The 22,597-nt window shown below is 38.9% G+C and overlaps 1 protein-coding gene across 1 annotated transcript in view; it reads right to left on the reverse strand.

The window, feature by feature from the left end:
- Positions 1 to 506: 506 nt before the first annotated feature.
- gabrb4 (gamma-aminobutyric acid type A receptor subunit beta4) overlaps positions 507 to 22,597 on the reverse strand; it is a 54,369-nt gene continuing 32,278 nt past the window's right edge. The window contains exons 3-10 of the mRNA XM_080866516.1: positions 20,528 to 20,595; positions 18,130 to 18,350; positions 10,052 to 10,134; positions 6,102 to 6,239; positions 4,077 to 4,229; positions 2,768 to 3,024; positions 1,983 to 2,072; positions 507 to 1,683 (exon numbers count right to left, since the gene is read on the reverse strand). Of these exons, the coding sequence (XP_080722642.1) occupies positions 1,330 to 1,683; positions 1,983 to 2,072; positions 2,768 to 3,024; positions 4,077 to 4,229; positions 6,102 to 6,239; positions 10,052 to 10,134; positions 18,130 to 18,350; positions 20,528 to 20,595 (1,364 nt within the window). The 3' untranslated portion in view covers positions 507 to 1,329. The remainder of the gene's footprint in view (positions 1,684 to 1,982; positions 2,073 to 2,767; positions 3,025 to 4,076; positions 4,230 to 6,101; positions 6,240 to 10,051; positions 10,135 to 18,129; positions 18,351 to 20,527; positions 20,596 to 22,597) is intronic.

The raw sequence follows: 22,597 nt of genomic DNA on the forward strand, positions 1-22,597 counted from the left end.
AACGAACAAAACAAAACAAAAAAAGAATACTATATACTCAATGACAACTGGTCAAACTGTAGGCGGATATGTTGACTCTTTTGAATATACATGTTCGCACATCTTCACTGCAGAATAATTTCAAACGAATCACAAAAGCAATCCTCCGTTTCCTCTTAGCAAACACAAAGCAGGATATGACGTCAATGAACGCTGCATCTAAAGAGCGTCGTTAGGAGGAAAGAAACAGCACAAATATACTTTCATGAGAATACTGAATGATAAAATGTACAGAATATGCTTTTTTTTTTATCTCCAAACAATCAAAATGAGTAATGCATACCTTTGACTCTTTTATCTTGTAATGCCCTAGCTCTAGAACATGTTCTGACACTCTCTGAAATCACAGTATTTTTCAAGTCAAAACCATATCTACAATAATCAGTATTTTGTTTTTAACCGTAATGAAAAAAAGGAGCCCTCTCCCTCAACCTCCAACCCCCCACCCAATCCCCACCCTCCCACGAGGACGCGTTTCTAAAAACAACATGAGAAGAGAAAGGAATACAAGGGTTGTGTTGACTCTCGTCGAGAATGCGGCGGTCGTCCCCCATCCGAGCGGCCCTCTAATGGAGACCATTAGGCCAGAGTTGATGTCTGATAAAGAGAACGATATCACTTCAAAAAACCCAAGGAACAACACATAATCCAAACAAGGTTGCTGTACATAGTAGAACCGGAGATTTCCGTGCATGTTATCCATGGGTGATGGCAGGGGTGGGGGAGGTGGGGGATTCGGCTGTAGGGGTGCGTGTGGGGGGGTGCCAAGGATCTCACTCAGCTGATGCCTGAACAGACAAGCCACCACTGATTTCATGAGCTGCAGAAGAGGATTTTTGATTACAGTAAGTATCAATAAAAAGTCAATGGGACTCTGAGACATCGTTTCTCTCTCGAGAGCTTTCGCTTTCTCTTTTTTTTTCTTCTCTTTTTTTCCCCCTTTTCTTTTTTTTCTTTTTTTTTTTTAGCAAAAATATCATGCAGTCTTTAGTTCCAAAACCCCCCTTGGTGGGATCTCGTGTTTGTTTTGTTCGTTTCAGCAGGAAAAAGAAACTCAAAGTCTCCAAATTCTTCTTTCACAATTATTCTTAAACATTCAAGTCATCCTATTAATACTTTGTACAGCAGAAAGGTCTTTCGGATTTCACATGTGTATATATAAATATAATATATAGAAATATGCATATACATATGTTCAACTCGTATATGTGTATACATATTTTGGAACTGTATCAAAGCCAATTTAATGTGCTCTCAAAATATGGCCCATGATTCCTTGTGGGATGCACATCATTTCACATAGTACAACCAGTAGATAAGGTTGAAAAATCCAAAGGTGATAGGGAAAATGACCCGGGACCACTTGTCAATGGTGCTAACATCTGACAGGTTGGGGATTTTCAACTTGAGCTTGGAGGAGCGTCGTCTTAGCCGACAGTTGGCCCGGCTCCGCATGGCACTCCGATCCAGCGAATGGTGGCTGAAGCCATCTCGGGGGGCCATGGGCTTCCTGAATTGGACCCCGGAGCTGTCAAAGGACATGACCGAATTCCGAGAGTCACTGACGCTGCTCCCCACGTCAGAAGGCATCACTTCGTTATTCATCTCCAGCGTGGTGAGGAGGATGTTTCCATAAGCATCCACCTGTGCAAAGCGGCGAAAGACACAAAGATTCAGCGAGGTCTGAAATGCCAAGGAGCAGCCCCATTAATCCCATTAAAACTGATACTTATGTTAAACCCCCCCTCCCATCCCACAAGCTGTCAAGCTTAAGCAAAATGCAGGGATGATATGGAATGTCATTTCTCGCATGCAACAGAAATAGTTAACAAGACTTTCTTTATATATTACTGCTATTATTATTTTCTTTCTTTTTTTTTTAACACAAGTTACTTTATCGTGAGGTCTGGCCTACAGCTGATATGATTGCTAAATAAATGTACCCCAACTTTTCTTTGTTCCTCGAGATACAGATTTCTTCGCTGTGTAAATGACCTGAAGGTGTTGGTTTGAAACGGCACGGAAATGGAGTCCTTGCAATGTGAAAGAAAAATGAAGAGAACATTAAACGGCTATAAAAATACTGGCAAATAAGCACATTTTCTCAGAAATTACACAAGGCATAAGACATAGAGTTAACAGGAACAACTTTTGAATAAACATAGCATTTTTAGTACCTCACACACAGGAAAACAGGAAAGGGGGGGGCTTTTTTCACTCCATTTTAGCATCTGTCATTGGCAAATTGCATAAGTGCTGATGCTTCCTTATCTTACGTTTTGATGTTTATCCAATTTTTCTTTTTTTCATTTTGCAGGAAAACAGGCGCTGAAATATAAGGCCGGCCGAGTGAGAGTGAATAAAGCCTACAGCATAAACATAGACAACAACCTAAATAAGAAATGGGAATGTTTACACCACTGTTGAGTTAGATGAATAGGTATCTCAATGAAAAAGGCTATGTTCGATAAAAAGCAGTCAGTGCTTGAGGGAGAAGCAATGGATGATGGTCGGTGAATGCATGTGGTGGCATCAGTATGCTTGTGGAAGATTACTTCAGGGACTAGTGTATGCATATGTGTCTTTGGATAAAATGGCTGTGGCTCGAAATCTTATGTGCAGAACATCGTTGTTTTGTACTTGAACTCTGACTGACACAGAGAGGTGGAGTACAAAAAAAGGGGGGGAAAGAGAGAGAGAGAAAGAGGCGGCAGATGAAGATGCAAACCTGTTCCCTCAGGCGCTTCTCTTCGTATCTTGTGCGCTCATTGTTGGCTTTGTTCAGCCTCTCGCTGAGTTTCTTCTGTTGCGCGGGGCCCCGACCAAAGAACACGTAATTTACAAAGGCATATTCAAGCAGGGCCAGGAACACAAACACAAAACAGCCCATGAGGTAGACGTCGATGGCTTTCACGTATGGAATCTTTGGGAGAGTCTCCCTAAGGTGGGTGTTAATAGTGGTCATGGTAAGCACCGTTGTCACACCTGAGTACAGCAGCACACACACACACACAGAAAAGAAACACAGAGACCGTCAGATACTGCACATGTACACACTTTTACTCCAAACTGTACTTGTGTATCGTTACTTACTGCGTGGTGATAGAAGTGGTGAAAGGAGTGCACAATTTACTTTTATTTAGACAAAAATGTCATTCCAGTGTTCTTTTCTCCCTTTTAATCTTGCATTGCTTTGCTAATATAGTGGTAACTAAGTAATATTTGCCTTTAATGCGTGTTAGAGGAGATAAGGAGAAAAGTGGGATTGTTAAGTAAATGTAATCGGATCCATATTTTTACTAGAGTTCATTGATTGGCTCCAAAGTAGGAGTTACAGTTCGCCGCTTTCACAGGGCCTCTGTCACTAACACAGAGAGACAGCCAACCATTCACATCTACCTCCAATTTACAATCACCAGTGAACCTAACATAAGCCTGTCTTTGGACTGCCAGAGAAAGACCATGAAAACATCCCCACGCAGAAGGGCCCAGCTGGGGGGTGGATTTGAACAGAGGACGCTGCACCATCACTATGCCACCGTGCCACCCTGATCACATCTTAGTCTAACTATCATAGCGTTAGTCACTTTGATGCGGTTTATTCAATTATCATGGCAGACAATGCTCTGAGAATACTTGAGAAATTGGATAAGTGTCATGAAAGTTACCAATTTTGGTAGTGTAGCTGGGCCTTGTGTCATTACTAATTATTTGCAATAAAAATATTATATTTAAAATAAAGATTTTTTTAATACTGTCTCACTGAAATAGTTGTGTTATTCTGTTTTTGGACTAATTTCTGGGAACAAAAGAAATTCCACATGACCGCAATGTCCTATTGAAAATAGCTGATGCTGTGACCTTTAGGTGTGCGTTTGTTGTAATTATCTATCAGTCATTTGCCTGTATATGCTTCAGAGTTACACAGGAACAAGTAACACTGCACGACAGCCACATGTTGTTCCTTCCTGTGATAATAAATATATTCTAGCAGAGATAGTTATGAGTTTAATAATGCAGCAGTGGCTGCGGCTTACCCAGGGCCACCCGAGCTGCAGAGGCATCGTAATTGATCCAGAAGGAGACCCAGGAGAGGATGGTGATCAAGATAGAGGGCATATATGTCTGCAAGATGAAATATCCAATGTTCCTCTTAATCCTAAAACTCAGTGAAAGCCTTGGATATGCACCTGTAAGGAGAGAGGATGGAGGATGGGTGATTTTGGAGCAGGAGAAGAGTGAAAACACATTAGTAAAAAAAAAAGAAAAAGAAAGAAAGGAAAAAAGAAGGGAGAAACCATGGCACAATTTAAGTGTTCCAAACTCTGCACTTTGACAACACGCAGGGTAGTCATTTCTCCATTTGTTCAGATGGAGCACTTAATTTCCCCAAAGCGATGGATTCCTTTCCAGGGACAAGTTCGATTCCAATTAAACATGGCAGAAAGTCGCAAACGAGGCAGATTTTTCTGCAACCCCTATCTCAGCAGGCAGCTCCAGCATCCCTCTGAGAATTGTCACAGTGAGCTGCTCTGCTTTTCTTTTGCACTTTCTCTGTCCTCTAAACATTAACAAACGGCCATTTTTAAAGGTGGATAATTGCAGTGCATGCCTATATGCTGAGAGGAAGAAAAATGTGTGCCGTAAGTCATTTATTGCAGAATCTTACCAGAAAATGTTTTCTAGGAAAACTATCAGCCAATGTAAACACTGATGGGTGGTTTCTCTGCTGTCTAGACAAGATATTTTTTAAAAAAAATGTAAATAAAACTAGAATACAATGATGTACAAAAGATTTTGAGCACAATATTTAATTGGAAATCGTGCAAGGGCATGTTTATGTCTAACAGAATTTCATTTTGAGTGTGAAACTGTCAGCAAAAGTTGCGACAGGGGCACCGTGTTACATCTTGTCATTTTTTTACACAAAAAGATGAGCATTTGGGAACTGAACAGGTGAATGTGTTATCCAGTGTTGGTTTTTACTTTTTTACTCTGGATGCTATAACTCCAAGAGGATTTGGTTGGACATTATGTTGCTGAAAGAACTTTCGGCAAAAAGTGCTGCTCTAAAATCTTCATGAATTTTATTGAGTATTAATGGGAGCTTCTGTGCCATTGCACTAATGCACCACCACACAATAGAAACTATAGTTGTTGGCTTTGGACCAATGTGTTACCTGACTTACCACCTTTAAGTCACTGATCTGTCATCTTGTCATCTCACCAAAGGACAATTTTCCACTTTTTTTTTCTTTGCATGATTTTCACTTGTATTGTATTGTCGATGTAGCAACCTCGAATTACCTGTAAATCTTTTAATGGACATTCGCATAAATGCCTTATCAAATGTGATAAATACATGCCAGATAAAGAGCAGCAACAAATATTATTGGAAGTCGTCAAACTCAATGAATTATTAATCATACATTCGACTTTTTCCTCTGTTTACCCTTGTCTGGTTGCTTAAGGGAAGTTGGAATCAGTTGAAACACAACTAAAAGGACATTTATGTTACACGTCTAAGGTCGCTTCTACATCTTTGCTTGTTGAAAGTCCGATGAGAAGATTAATAATCCGTACGCTGAATACGAAGCACAGAGAGAGTGAAGTGTTAGGTTAACATAAATACTGCAAATAAGGATAATGAGCTAGCATGCCTGTATTCAGAGGGGAAAAAGCTCACCTACTAATAAAGCTATTTATCTCTCTCAAGCGCTCTAATTAACACATCTCATCCCCGGAGTCACTGACGTTTGCCAAGCAAACTGACAAGATTGCAAGGAGGCACTGCCACGGGCCAAGAAGTATACAGTATTTATGATTCTTTTAATAGCAATAATGATAAATAAAAGCTAAATCAAGAGTTTTAGAAGTGTTGCATGAGTAATCCTGATGAGACAGTTCTCTATAATCTCTAATTTGTGAGAAACAAAAAGATGTTTGCTGGACCATTTCAGGCTTTCATAACCAGCAGCTCAGTTTCTAAATTTCTGCATTTTTATTGTGATTTATTGTGCTTGTATGCAGCCTCTGTCTAAATAGATGTGAAGCATTCTTACCTGTAGTAAAGATGACCTCCTTGGACACCAATTGGGTGGCCACGATGGAGAACTGAGGTAACTCTAACTTGTCAACGCCTGTAACAGCATTGTCTCCTCCTTCCCAGAAGAATACAATGTCATCTGTGGTATATCCATCTGTGCCAAGGTCGGGGAAAATGAGAAGTCAGGGGAGGGAGGTGTAAATGTGATAAAGAAACCCTCGTTAAAGTCAACCACATTTCTGTATGAAGTCTGATACATGAGTATGGATAATAAGTCAGGGCCTGCACTGCTTTGAAGTCACTGAGAGTTCAGGAACATGGTGTCTTTATATGTCTGTTGACTGCCTTCCTAGATAATAGTTATCTATCTATCTATCTATCTATCTATCTATCTATCTATCTAAGAACATCATATAAACAGAAAAGCATGGTAGTGGTAGTGTGATGATCTGGGGTTGCTTTGCTACTTCGGGAGCATCAACCAGGATTTCTGCTCGTTACTAGAATGTCCTGAAGTAGAATTCCCTGCCATCAGTTTGTATCCTGAAGCTCATGCATACTGGAGTTATGTAGCAGTCAAAGTCCAGACTTAAATCGAATTGCTTTGGCAAGACCTTAAAAGGACCGGACCGTTCCTGCTAAAAAACTAAACAAAAAACCCTCCAATGTGGCTGAATTAGAACAATTCTTCAAAGAAGAGTGAACCAAAGCTCCTCCACAGTGGTTTGAAAGACTCATTGCCAGTATTTGCAAATGCTTGACTGCAGTTCTTGCTGCCAAGGGTGGCTCAAAAAAGTGCATGTGGCATTTGTTTTTCACATAGGGACGGGTAGATTCAGATAGCTTTTTCTCCTTAATAAAAGCTATCATCATTTAAAAACTATTTTGGGTTATGTTTGTCTAATATTAAAATTTGTTTCACGATCTAGAACATTTACGTGTAACAAACGTTCATGTTTTTGTTGTAGTTTTTCATTTGGTGTATTTGTTAAGTAAAAGATCAAGTGTAGTCAAGCAGTGGGAGCAGGAAGAACACATTTTTGCTTAAGACTTAAATCTACCAATCCATAATCACATGCTTCACTATCCCATCTCCTGTGAAGATATAGCCCCGTATGCATTAATATCTACATAAATTAACATATACTGTATCATAGGTATGACGCGCCCACATATTCTCAACTGGCAGTGCAATTGAAAGTGACCACAGTTAGATTTATGTCAGTAGGCCAGCATGCATTCACTGCAGAGCCGTTTCTCAGTCTGAGAAGTATTACTCCATTTCACATTCTACTACTCTGTGCTCAGACCTGGACTGCATTCAGTAAGGGACCAGGATTCATTACTATTAAATCTCTCTTTTAGGTTATAGGAAATGCGACATTGTCCATGAAATTGAAACAAGTGGCTGACTTATAAATCAAACTGATGTCTAATGTGTACCATTCACTAGTGCATAGCTTCCATGACTGTAAATAGCAGAAATGCATGCAAGTCTTTAATTCACAGCCTGTCCATATTTGATTGCTTATTGAAATCCCCGAGGGTAAATGCTAGGCAGTTTTATCTTGAACAACATGAACCACAAAATATCTGGTGTATTGAGCAAGTGGATTTGATTGATGGAACGGTCAATGAAAATGATCAAGCAAATACAATTTTTAATTACACCACAAGCATATTTTTCTCTCGGATAATGATTTATTGAAATTAAAGCATTTGGGGGAAAATAATATGTGAAATAGCTGCCAGCTAATGTTAGGAGTTGTATTTTATAGGAAAGTTTAAAGTGAAGTGCAGACTTTTAGTTTTTATTTCAAGGGCTTTTTTTTTTCAATAACTATTTGGGAATTACAGACACTTTTAAACACAGCCCACTCGTTTTCAGAGGATCAAAATTATGAATTGACACAATTTTAAATATAAGGATTGTTTTTTATACTTGGATGAAAATTCTTTGACTGGCTGAAATCTTGTTTGTGGTTCTCTCTGCCTTCAGGTTTGTACTTAGTAACTGAAAAGCATGCACTGTTGGGTTGAGACCAGGAAATTGATAAATATCCCAAACCCTTCCTGGTCTTTTTTGATACTTTGTTGATGTTTGTAGTTTTGCATTGTGCATCTTTTGGCAAATTATGGGTAGAGGATACGCTACTTTGAGTTTATGATTGTTTTTTACTTTGTTTTCTTTGTTAACACAAGTATTGTTTGATGGCTTTGTGTTGTGGTAGTGGTAAGACTGTTTATTAATCGGTGAGCATGGCTAACTTATTAGTCTTTCCCAAAATATCAAACTGCCCCTTTAGGACATACTGAAAAAGTTCCGATTTTTGAAAGAAACATACTACCTTATTCAAAGTATCTGGGTCCAGACTACCTTCTAAATGAATCATTGCTGATAAGCCCTGAATCTGGTGCTAAATGGAACCTAACCAATAACTAATTACTACCTTCTTGCTACCGATATATTGGTTACATGTCTTATGTACAAATTATTCATTGAAATGTATGATGTGGATGTGATGGGTAGAGTTAGTATATTATTTATTAATGTGGACACTATGTTACACATTGAAAGTTCACTACGGTTTGCAGTATTAATTACTGGCCTTTGCCACTGAATAATCCACGGCTGGCTTGGTCCATCTGTCACACTGATGGCGGACTGTGACTATTAAAACTGGGACTTCAGCTCAGCCAAAACTTAGCCGCAACATTAAAAAGGCAGCAACCGGGAAAAAGATTTTGCCAGTAATAGGGACTATATCTCAACCTCACTTCCTATTTCATCAACTTAAGTGATGTCGTCATCCAAATAGATTCAATTTTCCTCCCTTTTCCTGTAAAGAACGCAGACAGTTCGAGTGTATCGGTGTTTTCCCAGACTACTGAAAGGAACCAAAGAAGTTATCTAATTTTTGTGCGTGTATTTCATTTCAGCTCAGTTTTGCAGTCATTTACGGTCATATTAGTTTCTCTCCTCTGCGTTCTTTGCTGATCTATGCACCCTAAAAACCCTTTTAGATTGATTACTGTCTCTTTTGGAGGTGAGTAATCAATGCACATCATCAAGCACTGCAACTTTTTCTTTTTCTGAAGGCAGTCATGAAGTCATATACGCCGAGGGTTAAACATCAGACAATTGCCATACATGTGCAAAGATGACAAATATCTTTCTAATTCCTCATGCTACAAAATAAACCAAAATAAAACTTTATGTATTTGCACCTAATTCAATATAGATTACCTGTATTGTAGTGATTAGCTAGCAAAAAAGTCATGGTTGAACATTAGGGTGGAGCATACTGGGGGCCGTCTGCATTATGCGAAACTCTTGAACCTTTTATGCATCAGTTTATGAAGGAAAATTATTATCAGGCCTGGGGAGTAAAAATATGACAAAAATTCTGATATAAAATAGAGTTAAGCTCCCAGACAAACCATACTGCTTTTAAATAATTATTCTCAGCTTTTCTTCCCCCTCACAGTTTGGGCCACTCTCCTTAAAAGTTGCTTTAGTTAATTGAGGCTGCAACACTGATTCTTTTTCATCCATCCTGCTTGAGATCATTGTCCTGCTACATGGTCCAGTTCCGGACAAGGTTTCGCTGTTAGACAGAGGGCCTCACATTTGATTGTACAATCATTTGATATACAGAAAAGGTCCTGGTCATGGCTCCAAAACAAGACCAAATCATCACCCTTCCACCACCGTGCCTACATGTTTGTGCTGATATGGTTTTTTGGATTTTTCCAAATGCAGTGCATTCTTGCATACTTTTTCTAATTGTAGTGTCATGAACTTTAACATTTAACATGCTAACTAAGGCCTGTAGGGTCTGAGAAGTAGCTCTTGGGTTTTTTGCTATTTCTCTGAGCATTGCACAGTTTGACTGAGAACAAAAATTTATACTTATGGCTGTAGGTATGTTATTTTTTTTTTGAAGGGTCTTTTGCATTACTCACAGCTTTCAATTTCCAGGGTGCAGTTCTGTTCATCAAGAGGGTACCTCCTTAAGTCCATCATGCAAGCAGCAGTAGTGGTTATCCTGTGAGACAAAGACAGAATAGAGACATGAAGACCTGGTACAGAAAAGACCAGATGAGGGGAGTAGTAAAAAGTCCAACAACAAGGAAGACATAGTGCAGTGGGGCAAGGAGTGGTCCTTTACCTGGAAGTTTCAAGTTCTAATCCTGCATGAATCCAAAACTTGCATTAACCTTTTTACGGCACATGTGAAGCTCATGGTCAGGAGATCTGCAGGAAGTAGATTTTCTTTTTTCAAATTCTTCCTTTTCTTGACATTTTTATATTTCTCCTTTAATATAGAGGTCATCATTTGTCATGTTGTACATAATAATGAACCATTAGTATGACGATTCCATAATCAAAATTCCCTTTAAGAGTAATTATTCTGCAGGTCATTGATTTGATGACAGTTTGTCAATACTCTATCTGTCCCTATGGGTCTGAACATACATAGCTTTGTAGGTTCTTTTCTATAAAGGGGAAAATGTGAGACTTCAGTGTGATTTATACATTTGTGATTTTTGAGGTCTGGTGACGTTATTTCGTTTTATGTGGATCACTAACTGCTCAGAGCCTGCATAGGATTTTGTCGATTTATGTTATTTATTGCTTGCTCTGAGATATGCATTTCTGCCAGGTAGCTTTAGAAAAATGTATGCATAGTAGCTTAATGCCAATAAATCAAGGCGCACGGGAAAGCAGCTTTGGCTACAAATTACACATGTGGGGATCTTTGAGATATTCACCGGTGCAGCAGATTTTAGTTATTACATTTCTGCGGTTTATACCAGCTGGTATGTGTTCATCACACCAGTTCTCATTTGCTTACTGCTGCCCTGTGCAAGTAAAATATATTTACAGTAAATTAACTTTCAGGTCATCGCCTTGTGACAGAAGCAAGCAGCACATTCATGTGAGAGCATGATAGCACCTCACAAAGTTTCAGCTTTTAGAGGATGCAATACTTTCGGGATACACTGAATCATATAAGCCACAGATGCTGCCAGAGTCCATGGTTTTATACTAATATAGCAAGAAAATATACACAACCATCTACCATAACTAGAATTAGAAATACATTAGATAATAAGCTCTTTGTGCTGGAAATATATTGCTTGAACACAGAGTCTGTAAATTGGTCATGGTGGCGTGAACACAGTTCTGCTGGCAGGTAATTGGAAAACAAAATATGTTCTGCTGAAGCTGATTTGGCTATATTTACACCCCAGCATGTGTGGCTACTAAAGCCATGATGGCAAAAGGCACCATGAAGGGTAAAGAAAATTATACATGTACATAAACAAAGTGTGCGACACGTATGTGTTTATTATTCACAATAACACTGTGCTGCATTCTGCTGCACAAGCAGTAAGCTGTTCAATCTGCATGCTGTTCTGCTCTACTGTACCGCACCTCCCTGTTGTCTCACAGCGATCTTCTGCTGAGAGGGTATAGCAGGGCCACTATTGTTACACACTGTGACAAGATAACATCATGCCTAATTACATTAACAGAAAAGGTCCCTTGGCAATCGTGATTCGAGACCAAAAGTTGAAAAAAGTCAAAGTTAACAATAATTACAGTTTAGAATTGCTATATGAGTCCATTTAGTCGGTTTCTCCCTGCACTTGTAATATGAGCACCATGAACACCATGTTAGAGAAAGACCAGGGTTTGGAGTAAACTAGATTTATGCAAACATACAATTGGGATTGAAGTTCATAGATAAAATAAACAGCTGAAAGTGGATAGTGCAGCAGTCCTTCGATATCATGATTACAATAATAAAGACAAGGAAAAAGTAGAACATTCACAGTTAAAAGAAACATTGGCTACCAGTTGGAAACAAACAGAGGTCTCCTGGGTTACATTTGAATGTTTCCTCTTGTGTTTAGCAAACCTGTCCATCCACCCAGACCACCTCCCTACATACCTTTACCTGTGATCACTACAGTCTACTACTACTACTTGCCTATGAGATGGGTTTTTTTAAAAAGGCATCATCATATTAAAAGTTGAGTCCTTTGCAGTTCAGACCGCAGAAAGAACACGGAGACAAAAAAGAAAGATAAATTATCAGAGATCATTTCAAATCATTTGGGGCTTCTGTTATAGATAGTCTACATACTAGCCAGGTTTGGTCTTGGTGCTGAAATTGCACTGAAAACTCAAGGAGTCAACAGAATTTGAGCTAATAGCCTCATGCAAACAGAAAGCAGCCAGTTTCCATTATCAATAATCTTGTCTCTTGCCTATAGATTATTCATCATGAAGTGCAGATATCTGCAGTTTTATGCAATCCCATCAAACACTGTGTTGTTTTTTTACATTGATTAAATGATCAATTTAACATTTTCCTTTACTGCAGTTAAAATTATTAATTAAAATAAATAAGGTTAAAATCATAACTCTCTCTTTTTTTTCATGATTGCACAGCAAACATTAACAAAACATCCAAAAAAGAGAGCCACCCCCCCCCCCCCCCCCCTCCAGAGAAAACTAATACGATGGGTCCTTTTTGATCATAAACAGGAAGACAAATCCTGTCAAGACACTGTTACTATTCTTAAAAGACAATACCCCTGATACAGCAGCACAGCGGAGCAGTGGAATCCAGGCAGCTGCAGAAACAGCAGCTCAGAGTAATGGACAGAAATGAATTCTTTACCCCTCGGCAAAAAAAAGAAGAGAAGCCCACAAGAAATGAAATTGACTTTATATGTGACAGTTAACAAGTCAGGAGAGAATCATCATTGAGTAGGCACGAGCTTGGATGGCTCACAGCGAGGGGCTGGGATTTGGAAATGTCAGCAGATGTAGGTCAGCAACTTCCAGTCCCACAAGAGATGGTCAGCAGCCTCAGACCTGTGCATGCACTGCAGTCTGACACTCAGCACTCTCTACGCTCTGGATTTTAAGTTTATATGCAATGCAATTTAGTTGTCTTTGGAGGTAAAAGACGAAAGTGAGGTATGGGGAAGGGAGCCATCTCAATGGGCCGGCCATTGGAATTGGCATCTAACGCCTAAAGAAACCTTTGTGGTCAAAATTCTGTTTTGATGGAACTTTGCAGCATCTTTTAAGTCACTGCATTGCAAAAATGATTCATGAACAAAAGGGCTGACTAGTATGCAGCCAGTAATATAAAAAATAAATAAATAAAAGGTTCATTCCATTCATTTCAAAGAATTATGCCAACATAACACCACTACTAAAAGCAATCTGGAGGTGGATCCCAGAGGCTCGGCACTACAGACTGGTAGGCTTTCAGATATCTGAGCAAAAGTTGTGACGCCTACGCAGTCTACTCCTGTATCCATCTCTGTGTGGTAGTTTGCTTACCAAAGAAGATCACTGTAGTATCACAATGCTTGGCTTAATAAACAGAGCAACATGAGAGAGCAGATTTACAGAAACGGGAAGAGAGAGAACACAATCTGGCGAGAGCTTAGCTCAACAAAGCCCTCAATGCTCATATTGGCTCGTTGGTTTGCTGGTGATGATTCAGCCTCTGAACCCATTGGCAAGTTAGAAAAATCTGCTCAACAGTTTTTTAATGAATACATCTTCTTTTAGTGATGTTGGAAGTGACTTTGCGTGCAACACCCTGATGTTCCCATGCATCTTTTGCGGTTTGTTATACGTAATAAAGCACAAGGTTCAAATCTATCTGTAGAATTACCTGGTACAACCGAAAACAAAGAGCTTAAAGAACCAAAATGTTGCAATGATGGAATTTCATTGTTTGCTTTTTTTTTTTTTTTTGTATTTGCATTCATACAATTCCTTCATCTCTGGATTCTTGTGGGCAAACACAGCACTAATAATTCATGTGTCACAAGCATTTCAAGTAAGTGTTGAACTCAAAATATTAAGTTCAAAACTGTTCTGTGTGCATGTATGGGTACCTAACTTGATCCTCAAGCAATAGCTGAAATTAAAAAAATATACACTAGAAACTGAAGTGTTAAAACTGCTTTAAAGGGTTCAAAGCTAAACTGTATGGACTATTACTTGAACAGTGCATAATCCTGTTAAAGTATTACCCTAAAAAAATGTTAATTAAATCTATGAATAAAAGTAATGCCTTTTATCCCACTGAAATTTATTGCTGTACGAGAAAAAAGAGACACAAGTACTTTGAAATTATGCACAAGCCTAGTTAGACTGTCACATCAGAAGAACTGGTTTGTGATCCGAACCATTCTTGGAGCATTGATCATTGCTGCATCCACAACTCTCCATTGCAATCTATGTATTACAATACGGAAAATTTAGAACTAAGGATAATTATTACCGTTTACTTTATTAAAGTAAACTAAGTTGTAGCGCAGAACAGAGTAGTCTTTGAGTTATAGGTCTGAATATAGCATCTTCTAAAATATCTTTTTTCGTGTGTGTTTGATCATGAGAAAAATTGATTTAAAAAAAGTTGGTGCAATCTGACTGGTAATCTGGAAGAACAAAGGCTGCTGGTACAAAGAATCATTCACCATTCAACACTCAAAGCCACATCAGTGGGTAAAAAATGACGGTGCCTTTGTGAAGCAGAGACACTTTTAAGCTTTTACCCAAAATGATTATAAAAATAGAAGTAGTCGAAGAACGCAAGTTAGATTAGAATCACAGTAAGTTGTACGAAACAAAGCACATTTTAAAAAAAACAAACACAAAAAAAACACCAGTGCTAGCACATTTCACAGTGAGTGGGTAGAGAACAGGACAAGGTGCAGTAGCGTGTTTAATGTGATTGTCCACAGTTTGTGTCTATCCCCCACGTCGTGCTCAGTAGCAGGACGTGGGGGATAGACTCAAACGGGGAGGGGCTGCAATAAAATCCATTTAAAGACACCGAAAACCTCAGGCACTCTGATTTGAGAGTCACAACAATCAATTAGCTTGAACTCAGACTACAAACATTTATTGTGCATTGTCTGTTCTGGTTGTCCTCACAACCTCTGGGCAAAAGACGAACAAATCAAGAAAGCAATTTCATTACACGCTCATGGGAAGCTTATAAAGGCCCTGGAATCACCACTGCATGTACGATTATGCACTTTTTTCTAATTACACACTGCTGACAAAAATCAAATCTGAGACCATCTACTATACAGCTTACAGCAGACAACACCAAACTGTAGTACGTCTCAGGACGAGCTGTTGAAGAATTAGCTGACGTTAAAATCCCCTGGAACGGACTTCGCTTTCCATTTCGTGCATGCGGAATAAAAAGCCAGCCGAAGTGCAAATGCAGGTGTAATGCAATTTTCTTCTGGCTCTGGTCCATTTTTGCTACCCTTGTGCCTCTTTCTGCGGGCGCAGAGGAACCTGCATGTGTTGAGCTGCGCTGAGTGGAGCAGCTGGGAATGTTTATTCAGATCAGGTGGCGCAGTGTCATTTGGTACCATTTTGGCACAAGTCTCCACCTGCTTAAATTGGCCGCTGCACAAAGTTGTTATTTTATTCCACACACATTCAAAAACTAACAAAGCTAAATATTTAATGGGGTAAAGTCAGAGATTTCACTTGGTATATGCTATTTTGTCCGTGCTATTTTTCTGTTTGCTTAATTAGTACCTGCATGGAACAATTTTAAATACTTTTTTTTCAAGTTCCCTTCCTTAAAATACCAAAATAGTGTACTCGCCTTCATAAAGGATGTACTCTCCAAGTCCCCCTCTAGTCGTTCCCAATGTGATCATCAGCTGGATGTATGTAAACAATGTTGGATATATAACGTTCCCCATCAAACAGCAACTCTTTTTTTTTGTTTTGTTAAAATAATATATTCATCCTATTCCTGACTTGGAGAACAGAAACACAAGTACAGATTGTACTTGTCTGGTCAGAAGCTAAAATTAGCTTGGCATGCCTGTGTGGAATTGTCACAGTAGATCCAGATGAAACCGTCTCACAGATATTTGTTTGCCACCTCTGCATCAGTGAGGATGCATTTCTGTTGAAGTGATAATAGCCCTGTGACGAGTCATAAGAAGAAAAAGAAATACTTTTGCAGTCACATCTCCTTTTGTGTCAGCACCAATTTGGTAATTTGGCATTTCTGAATGCTGATTATCGCATTAATAATTCATTACTTCATATGATGTAAACCCTGTCGCTGACATTTTCCTTTATTCGGCGAACAAAACGCCTTCCCAGCTTCTTTGCCTCTGTCACACTACTTTATTTTAATAACTTGTGTTAAGAAAAGCAGCAATCCATTGTGAGTTCCATAAACCTTACTTTAAGCAGTGCCCAGGGGATTTTTAGATGGGTCCCTCTGTGCGCATTTGCTGTTGACTGAATTGTCTGGTTCGTCACAGTGATCTGGGACATTGAGGTGGTGAGCATTTTAAACCTTTTTTTTTTAGCCTTTCTGGGTCAATGAACCTTTGCTTTAATGTATTCGTCACTGCTTCCAAAACATTGTGATTGTTTCAGGTCAAGCTTATAACTTTGCAGACCATTAACTTTAAAAATAAAACTTGAAAGTCTGTTTGTTGTTACCAAAAATAAATCTGTCATATTTCATCCTGCCAAAGGACCAGATGATATGGGCTAGCAGAGGTGATCTTGTTTTTCCAGCTTAAATGTGGTTTAAGGTTAGTAAAATATACCACTTGATGAAGGAAATGGCCGGCAGCACAGCAACAGTTGTTCAGGTGATCGTAAGAGCTGTATGTATGGATGTTCAGCAGTTTGCAAAAGTTTTAGCAATATCGAAATACTTATGATTCTGCTGTACTATTTATTTTACGGCTAATGCTGTTTATGGTCACAGTGAGACGGGTCCTTTACTGGCACACGTGGAATGTTTTTCTGTGCTCACATTATATTTTCTGGGGCTTAGACTTCTTCTAGTATAAAAGTAAAATGTAAAAGGCAACAAGAACTCTGTCCAGTTTCCTTCCAGGCTGTGGGCAGAGAAACATCCTGGAAAGATTTCTAATCAGTTGCTGAGGAAAATGGAGCTGCACATAGCCACACTCACACTGGGACATTTCATGGTGTCCAGTTCCTTCTCACTTGACCTGTTGAGACTGCAAGAGCCAATCTGCCTCTAAGTTCAGCTGTGTAACAAACTTTGGTAATGATAAAAATGATAAATAATAATTACGCAGTCTCATCTGTATTAACATTAAATGGCTCAGTCATGCTACAGCAAAGACAGGAAAGCAACCTCCTTGTAAAAGATTGGTGGTTGCAAGTTGATTGGATTGATTTTTTTTTTTCTGATTTGGTGCCCAACTGTGAATAGCTGTGGCAACAGCAAGGTGACTGCACAGGTTGCCTGGTGGAAGGCAAGCAATTCTGACTTAAACAGTCAGTCTCAGACAGATTGCAGACAAAATAACTAACTAACTTCCAAACGCATTGCTATCTATTTGAGTCAGTATTCACTGATAAGGGCACGCCTGTGACAGGCCACTTTCCAACAGGGGGATCAACTCAACTGGTTGTAGTTTGGTTATATTGCTGTACAAAAGCAAGGCTGGTGAGTACCTGTGTCATTTTGTAGTTCAGTTGAAGTCCTGGAACACCTATGTCACTGTTTTTGGAGGAATTGGTTTGGGCTGGATTACTTTATTAACTGGATATTATCACAAACAGATTACATGTAATTCCCATCTTGACCCCATTCAATAGGACATGATAGCAAACTGATAGTACACTGACTCTGTCCTATTGCCATGTTTTCCCAGCCTGACATACCAAAGTTGCTCTGCAGACAGAGACTGTTTGCGGGTTGTTGTAGACCTGGTCTACTTAAAAGTTCATTTCACACGGTCGCAGCAACCAATAGTCATCAACCTAAAAATTAACTGCACTCTTAGTGTCACAGCATTGCTATTATGATGTGAAAGCAAATAAAACAACAGTTGGACGGTAAACAGAGAAAAAGAAAGACAGAAGAGTGTGGCACAATGTATCCACAGCACCGATGCTTGCCTGATAAGCCACATTAAAATTAACCAGCAACCCACGTAGTGCGTAGCGTTTTTACTGCTCTTACCTTAATCCATATAAGACGGTGCCATCAGGGTGCAGTCGGATCATACGGTTTTTTACTGTCACACCATGAAGAAAGGACTTCTTGTCATTAAGGAAGTAGGTGTCAGGGAGCCAAAGCTGGTCTGCTACACGGTTGTCCAGAGTTAGGTTTAGGTTCAGCTCACCATAGGCCAACCGTTTATCTCGCCAGCTCTGCTGGAAATACATTGTGATGGTATAGTCCTGGGAAGAAGTAAAGGAAAAACCAACATAAACCACAGGCAAAAAACAAACAAAGAAACAAAAAAGTACTCAACTGTACTCAAGGGGAAAAGTAGACAGTTGTTTTAGATTAACTGCTGCTCAAAAGTTAAGTGCAGAAGAAACTAGAAGATGCTTAAGTGAATCTCAGATCAGGAAAAAACATCTAATGTTTCTGATTGTGTTAAGGAAAAGCGTGAGAGAGAAGGATTAGGAGGAGAAATGCAGTGAAGTGGAGAAATATCGTCTTGCAGCTAATGTATCCCCTGTAGCCAAAGGGCTGTGCTGTTAATAGTGCTGAGAAAAACACGAGTACAGGCGCTTAATGTAAAACCTACAAAGTGCAAAAAAAAAAAAAAACGGCAGCTTTCGATGCATCTCAGATTATTAGAGTTAAATAACAAGTTTACCCACACTCTGCATTTGAGCATGATGCCTATTAAGAGATCTGGTATCCTTCCTTTCTGATTTATTATTAATGACATAATATTTTTTCAGAAAACGCCTCACCCGTGTACAAATGAATGGCCACGGGGCTCGTAATGAGAACTAAACCAAACTACTGATAAACAACTCAATCACCCCTTTCAGTGACATTTCTCATTAATAATCAGCAATTTTAGATGCAAATTTGAGGAAAGGCACTCTAACGTCATTTTAAAAAACACAACCCAATGAAATTTTCTGCTACTCAAAAACCTGCAAACGCATCGACGGGCGGAAAACACTGACATTTTATGTTTTTGTTTCATTAAGACCGTGAATTTTTAATAATCAGTCTGAGTGACTGATTGTTAGATGTCTTGATGCATTCTCAATCATCCAGGAAAGTAAATCTCCAAAAGTTGATGCTGTGATTGCAGCCATTCCCCAACTCTCTGTGAATGGTACTCATGGCCATTGATCAGTGGGTTTTGGTTAGTGGTTGTTGATCAATGGTCATGAGAATTTGCGTAATTAACCTGACATCTGACCTCCCAGCCCGTTGTTCCTTCAGTGGGCTGGTTTCAGTCATTATGCAAATGTACTGTTTATAAGATTGGGGAAACCTGCAGTCAGCTGAGTCTGAAGAAGTCACTTGGATGAGTGATGAAATATTTCTCCTACAAAACGCTACGCCCAGATGAACAGAATCAACTTTAGGGGATTGTTAGATGTATGTCAAATCACAAATAAACTTTGAATTTTTGGAAAATTATTCCATCACTCCAGAAGCAAAAAAAAGCCATACAGCAGAAAATAATAACAATAATCATAATTTTTAAAAAGCTGCCACACTATGTGGGCGGCTATATCATGCTGAGTGAAAGAAAAAGAACGCTAAGAGACAGGATGATGTCATTTTTCAGACATCAGCCATATTGCCTTATCCAGTACTCCAGCCTGCCTCTCTGACAGTCTTTGTCATAGCAAACGAACACGTTGTATATTACCTGCAAACTAGTGTGAGGAGTAATGATGAAAAAAAGGAAAGAAAAAAGAACCTGCAGTCAAATCTCAGTGTCTCATTCAGTAACAAGCAGAAGCGGTTGTCCACCATCACACGTATCCACAGTCTGTGTGGCCGTTCAGTCCAACTGAACTGTACAAAACACAGTTAGTAGTGTTTGTAGCTGGAAAGCCTTTGAGCAATCCTGCCTTTGCTGATTCTGTAAGCAAGTATTTGCCTTGGTATTTGCAAGTGCTGTGTGATAGTTATTTACTTGGTAGTGATCCCATGCAAAGTAAATGCAGGGATAATATTGCCAATACTGATTAGAATGATCATTAATTTGCAATTTGACCACTAAATCACTGTGATCGGATACCACAGTAATTAGTGAGCACACCAAAACACACCTTTAAGCTTTTCATGTATTTTCAAGTCTTCAAAAAACACTAATTTTGAAGACCTGGAATTTAAATGTGCTTGTCTCTAAAGCACTTTGGATCATCTTTTATTATTTAAATGTGCTGCAGGCTATAAATAAAAATAGATGTGACAGTCAACACAGAAATATTCAGATATTTTTCATAGCGAGTGTTTGAGATATATTTTTGGGGAATTTTGGTATCTGATATTTAATATTTGCATGGTTTAGCATGAATCTAGTCTCTTCTTGCAAGGTTGGGAGTTCCTAGTGTGAAGCCCTCCTTAAAACAATGAGATCTGAACTTACCATGTTTACTTCTGAGATGGAGTCTATACTTGCTATGTTGATGCTCATTCCTACGACGACTGGAGGACCTGAGGAGAAAGGAAAACTTGGCGTCACCAAAGCGCTTTTATTTTTTCTTTTCTTCTTAAACACACATATTTTGAAGCGATGCTCTAACATTAAACTGCTTGATAAATTCAGCAGCATCCACCCAGCCACATCAGATTTTGTGTACTGACTGATGCAAAAATCGACACTGTGTTATGTTTTTGCATATGAAAACAGCCATTTTTTTTTTTTTTACCGAAAATGCACTGTACCCTTGTTCAACAGCTCAAACACCCCCATCCCCAAAAAGACAAAAAAAATCACACTGAGCACAAATATAAAGGTTAGTGCTTAATATGTGCAGTTGCCAGTGGGTGGATGCAAAGCCCAGCGTAAAGATGAGCCCCTTTCAGAAGCCTCTGAAACCACACGGAGAAAATGCTCTCGTACATACACGTTTCTATACTAGCAGTTTATGTAAAAGAACGAAAAGAGTGAACCACGCCTCATTTACATGATTATAGTGCATGTGACAGATATGCATGCTGACTCTCTTACAAATGCAATAACCACATACCCATTTCAGTCGTCACACAACTTTAGGTTTACGAGGTGTATGCATTCACAGTGCACATAAAACCACAGTCGCTGCAACCAACAGCCAGTGACACCATGTGACTGTGCTGTATACAGTCATGAATACGCATGAGACATTGCCTCAAATACAGGAAGGCACACTGTAACACTAAAAAACGTAGATACATAACTGCAATAAGCGCTTGCTTGTTCTTTTCTTAATGCCTTGCATTGGCCTTAACTGGGGGAACAGATCTGTTACCATTAGTTCTCAGTGTTTTATTGGTGCAAAATACAGCCTTCCCATTCCCTGTTCTTCAAACTAAGTCACCTTTATTTTGGTTGATGGAGCCACAAAATATAATTTGCTGACACGGAAAACAGAAACAGCAATAGCAGATCAGTGATTGGTTCATGTGGCAAAGCTGAATCAGGGAATTCAGATGATGTGCCACAGTTTTATAGTGGAAGTAGCATTTGCATAGGAATCATAACTACGAGAGGAAAAAAAGCAACTCTGCTGCAGTGTGTACAATCTAATATATCATCATACATACCCGAAAGACATCAGACTTATAGCTTTTTACTAAAATGAATCAATGCGATAGCTACGTTATTAGTGCACTGCTGCTGTGTGAACTGCATGTGATATACTACTGTATATCATATGCATGGATATACTGCATCTACAGTATATCATTTTTCAGGGACTGGTGGCACACATTAATTAGAAAATAGAAAGGAATAAGGACGGCATGATAACTTTTTTTATCACAAGCAATGACTGGTTTGTTATGCTGATTGTTTCTTCGAATTTTCTCTTTTTTAAATAAAAGTTTACTAGGCCATCATTTCCTGCACAGTTTTAACTGCACAGTGAGATTCCTCAGCATTAGCTGCTGGTAATAGGTACTGAAAGCGAAAAAAAATTTTTTGGAGTTTCATTGGGACAGAAGTATCAAGTAGAAAGCACCACCAATAATTACTTTTTTGTAATAACACAATATAATTAACACATTTTATGAATATGTATATTGTTATAGCCTATTGTGAGTCACAGAGTCAGAGAGTGACATACAGCTGATGGTTATACTGCACAAGTTCACATAGACAGATTCTTTGCCCAAAACAGATCTAAGACTTCACCTCTGGATCCTCTAAAAATATAACACTCTGAAATAAAAAATATATATATATTAATAAGAAAAAAAAAGTTGACAGCTGCTTTAGATGACGAGAGCTGTGGTGATGTTAAAGGTTGGAAACTTGCACAGTTCAGAGGCCATAAGGATTTTAAGTGTATAAAAATCACTAACATAACCCAGATCTGCCCAAATAATCTCACCATACAGAGTCTAGATGCATAAAGAGTCCCCATGACTATGCTTCTGATTATGGCTAAAAATAGAGTTCAATCTAGCCTGTCAGTCTGCTCTCAATAACTATAGTGTGTGTTTCTGTGATACA

Source organism: Rhamphochromis sp. 'chilingali' (genome assembly GCF_963969265.1).
Source record: "Rhamphochromis sp. 'chilingali' genome assembly, chromosome: 19".
Taxonomy (NCBI): Eukaryota; Metazoa; Chordata; class Actinopteri; order Cichliformes; family Cichlidae; genus Rhamphochromis; species Rhamphochromis sp. 'chilingali'.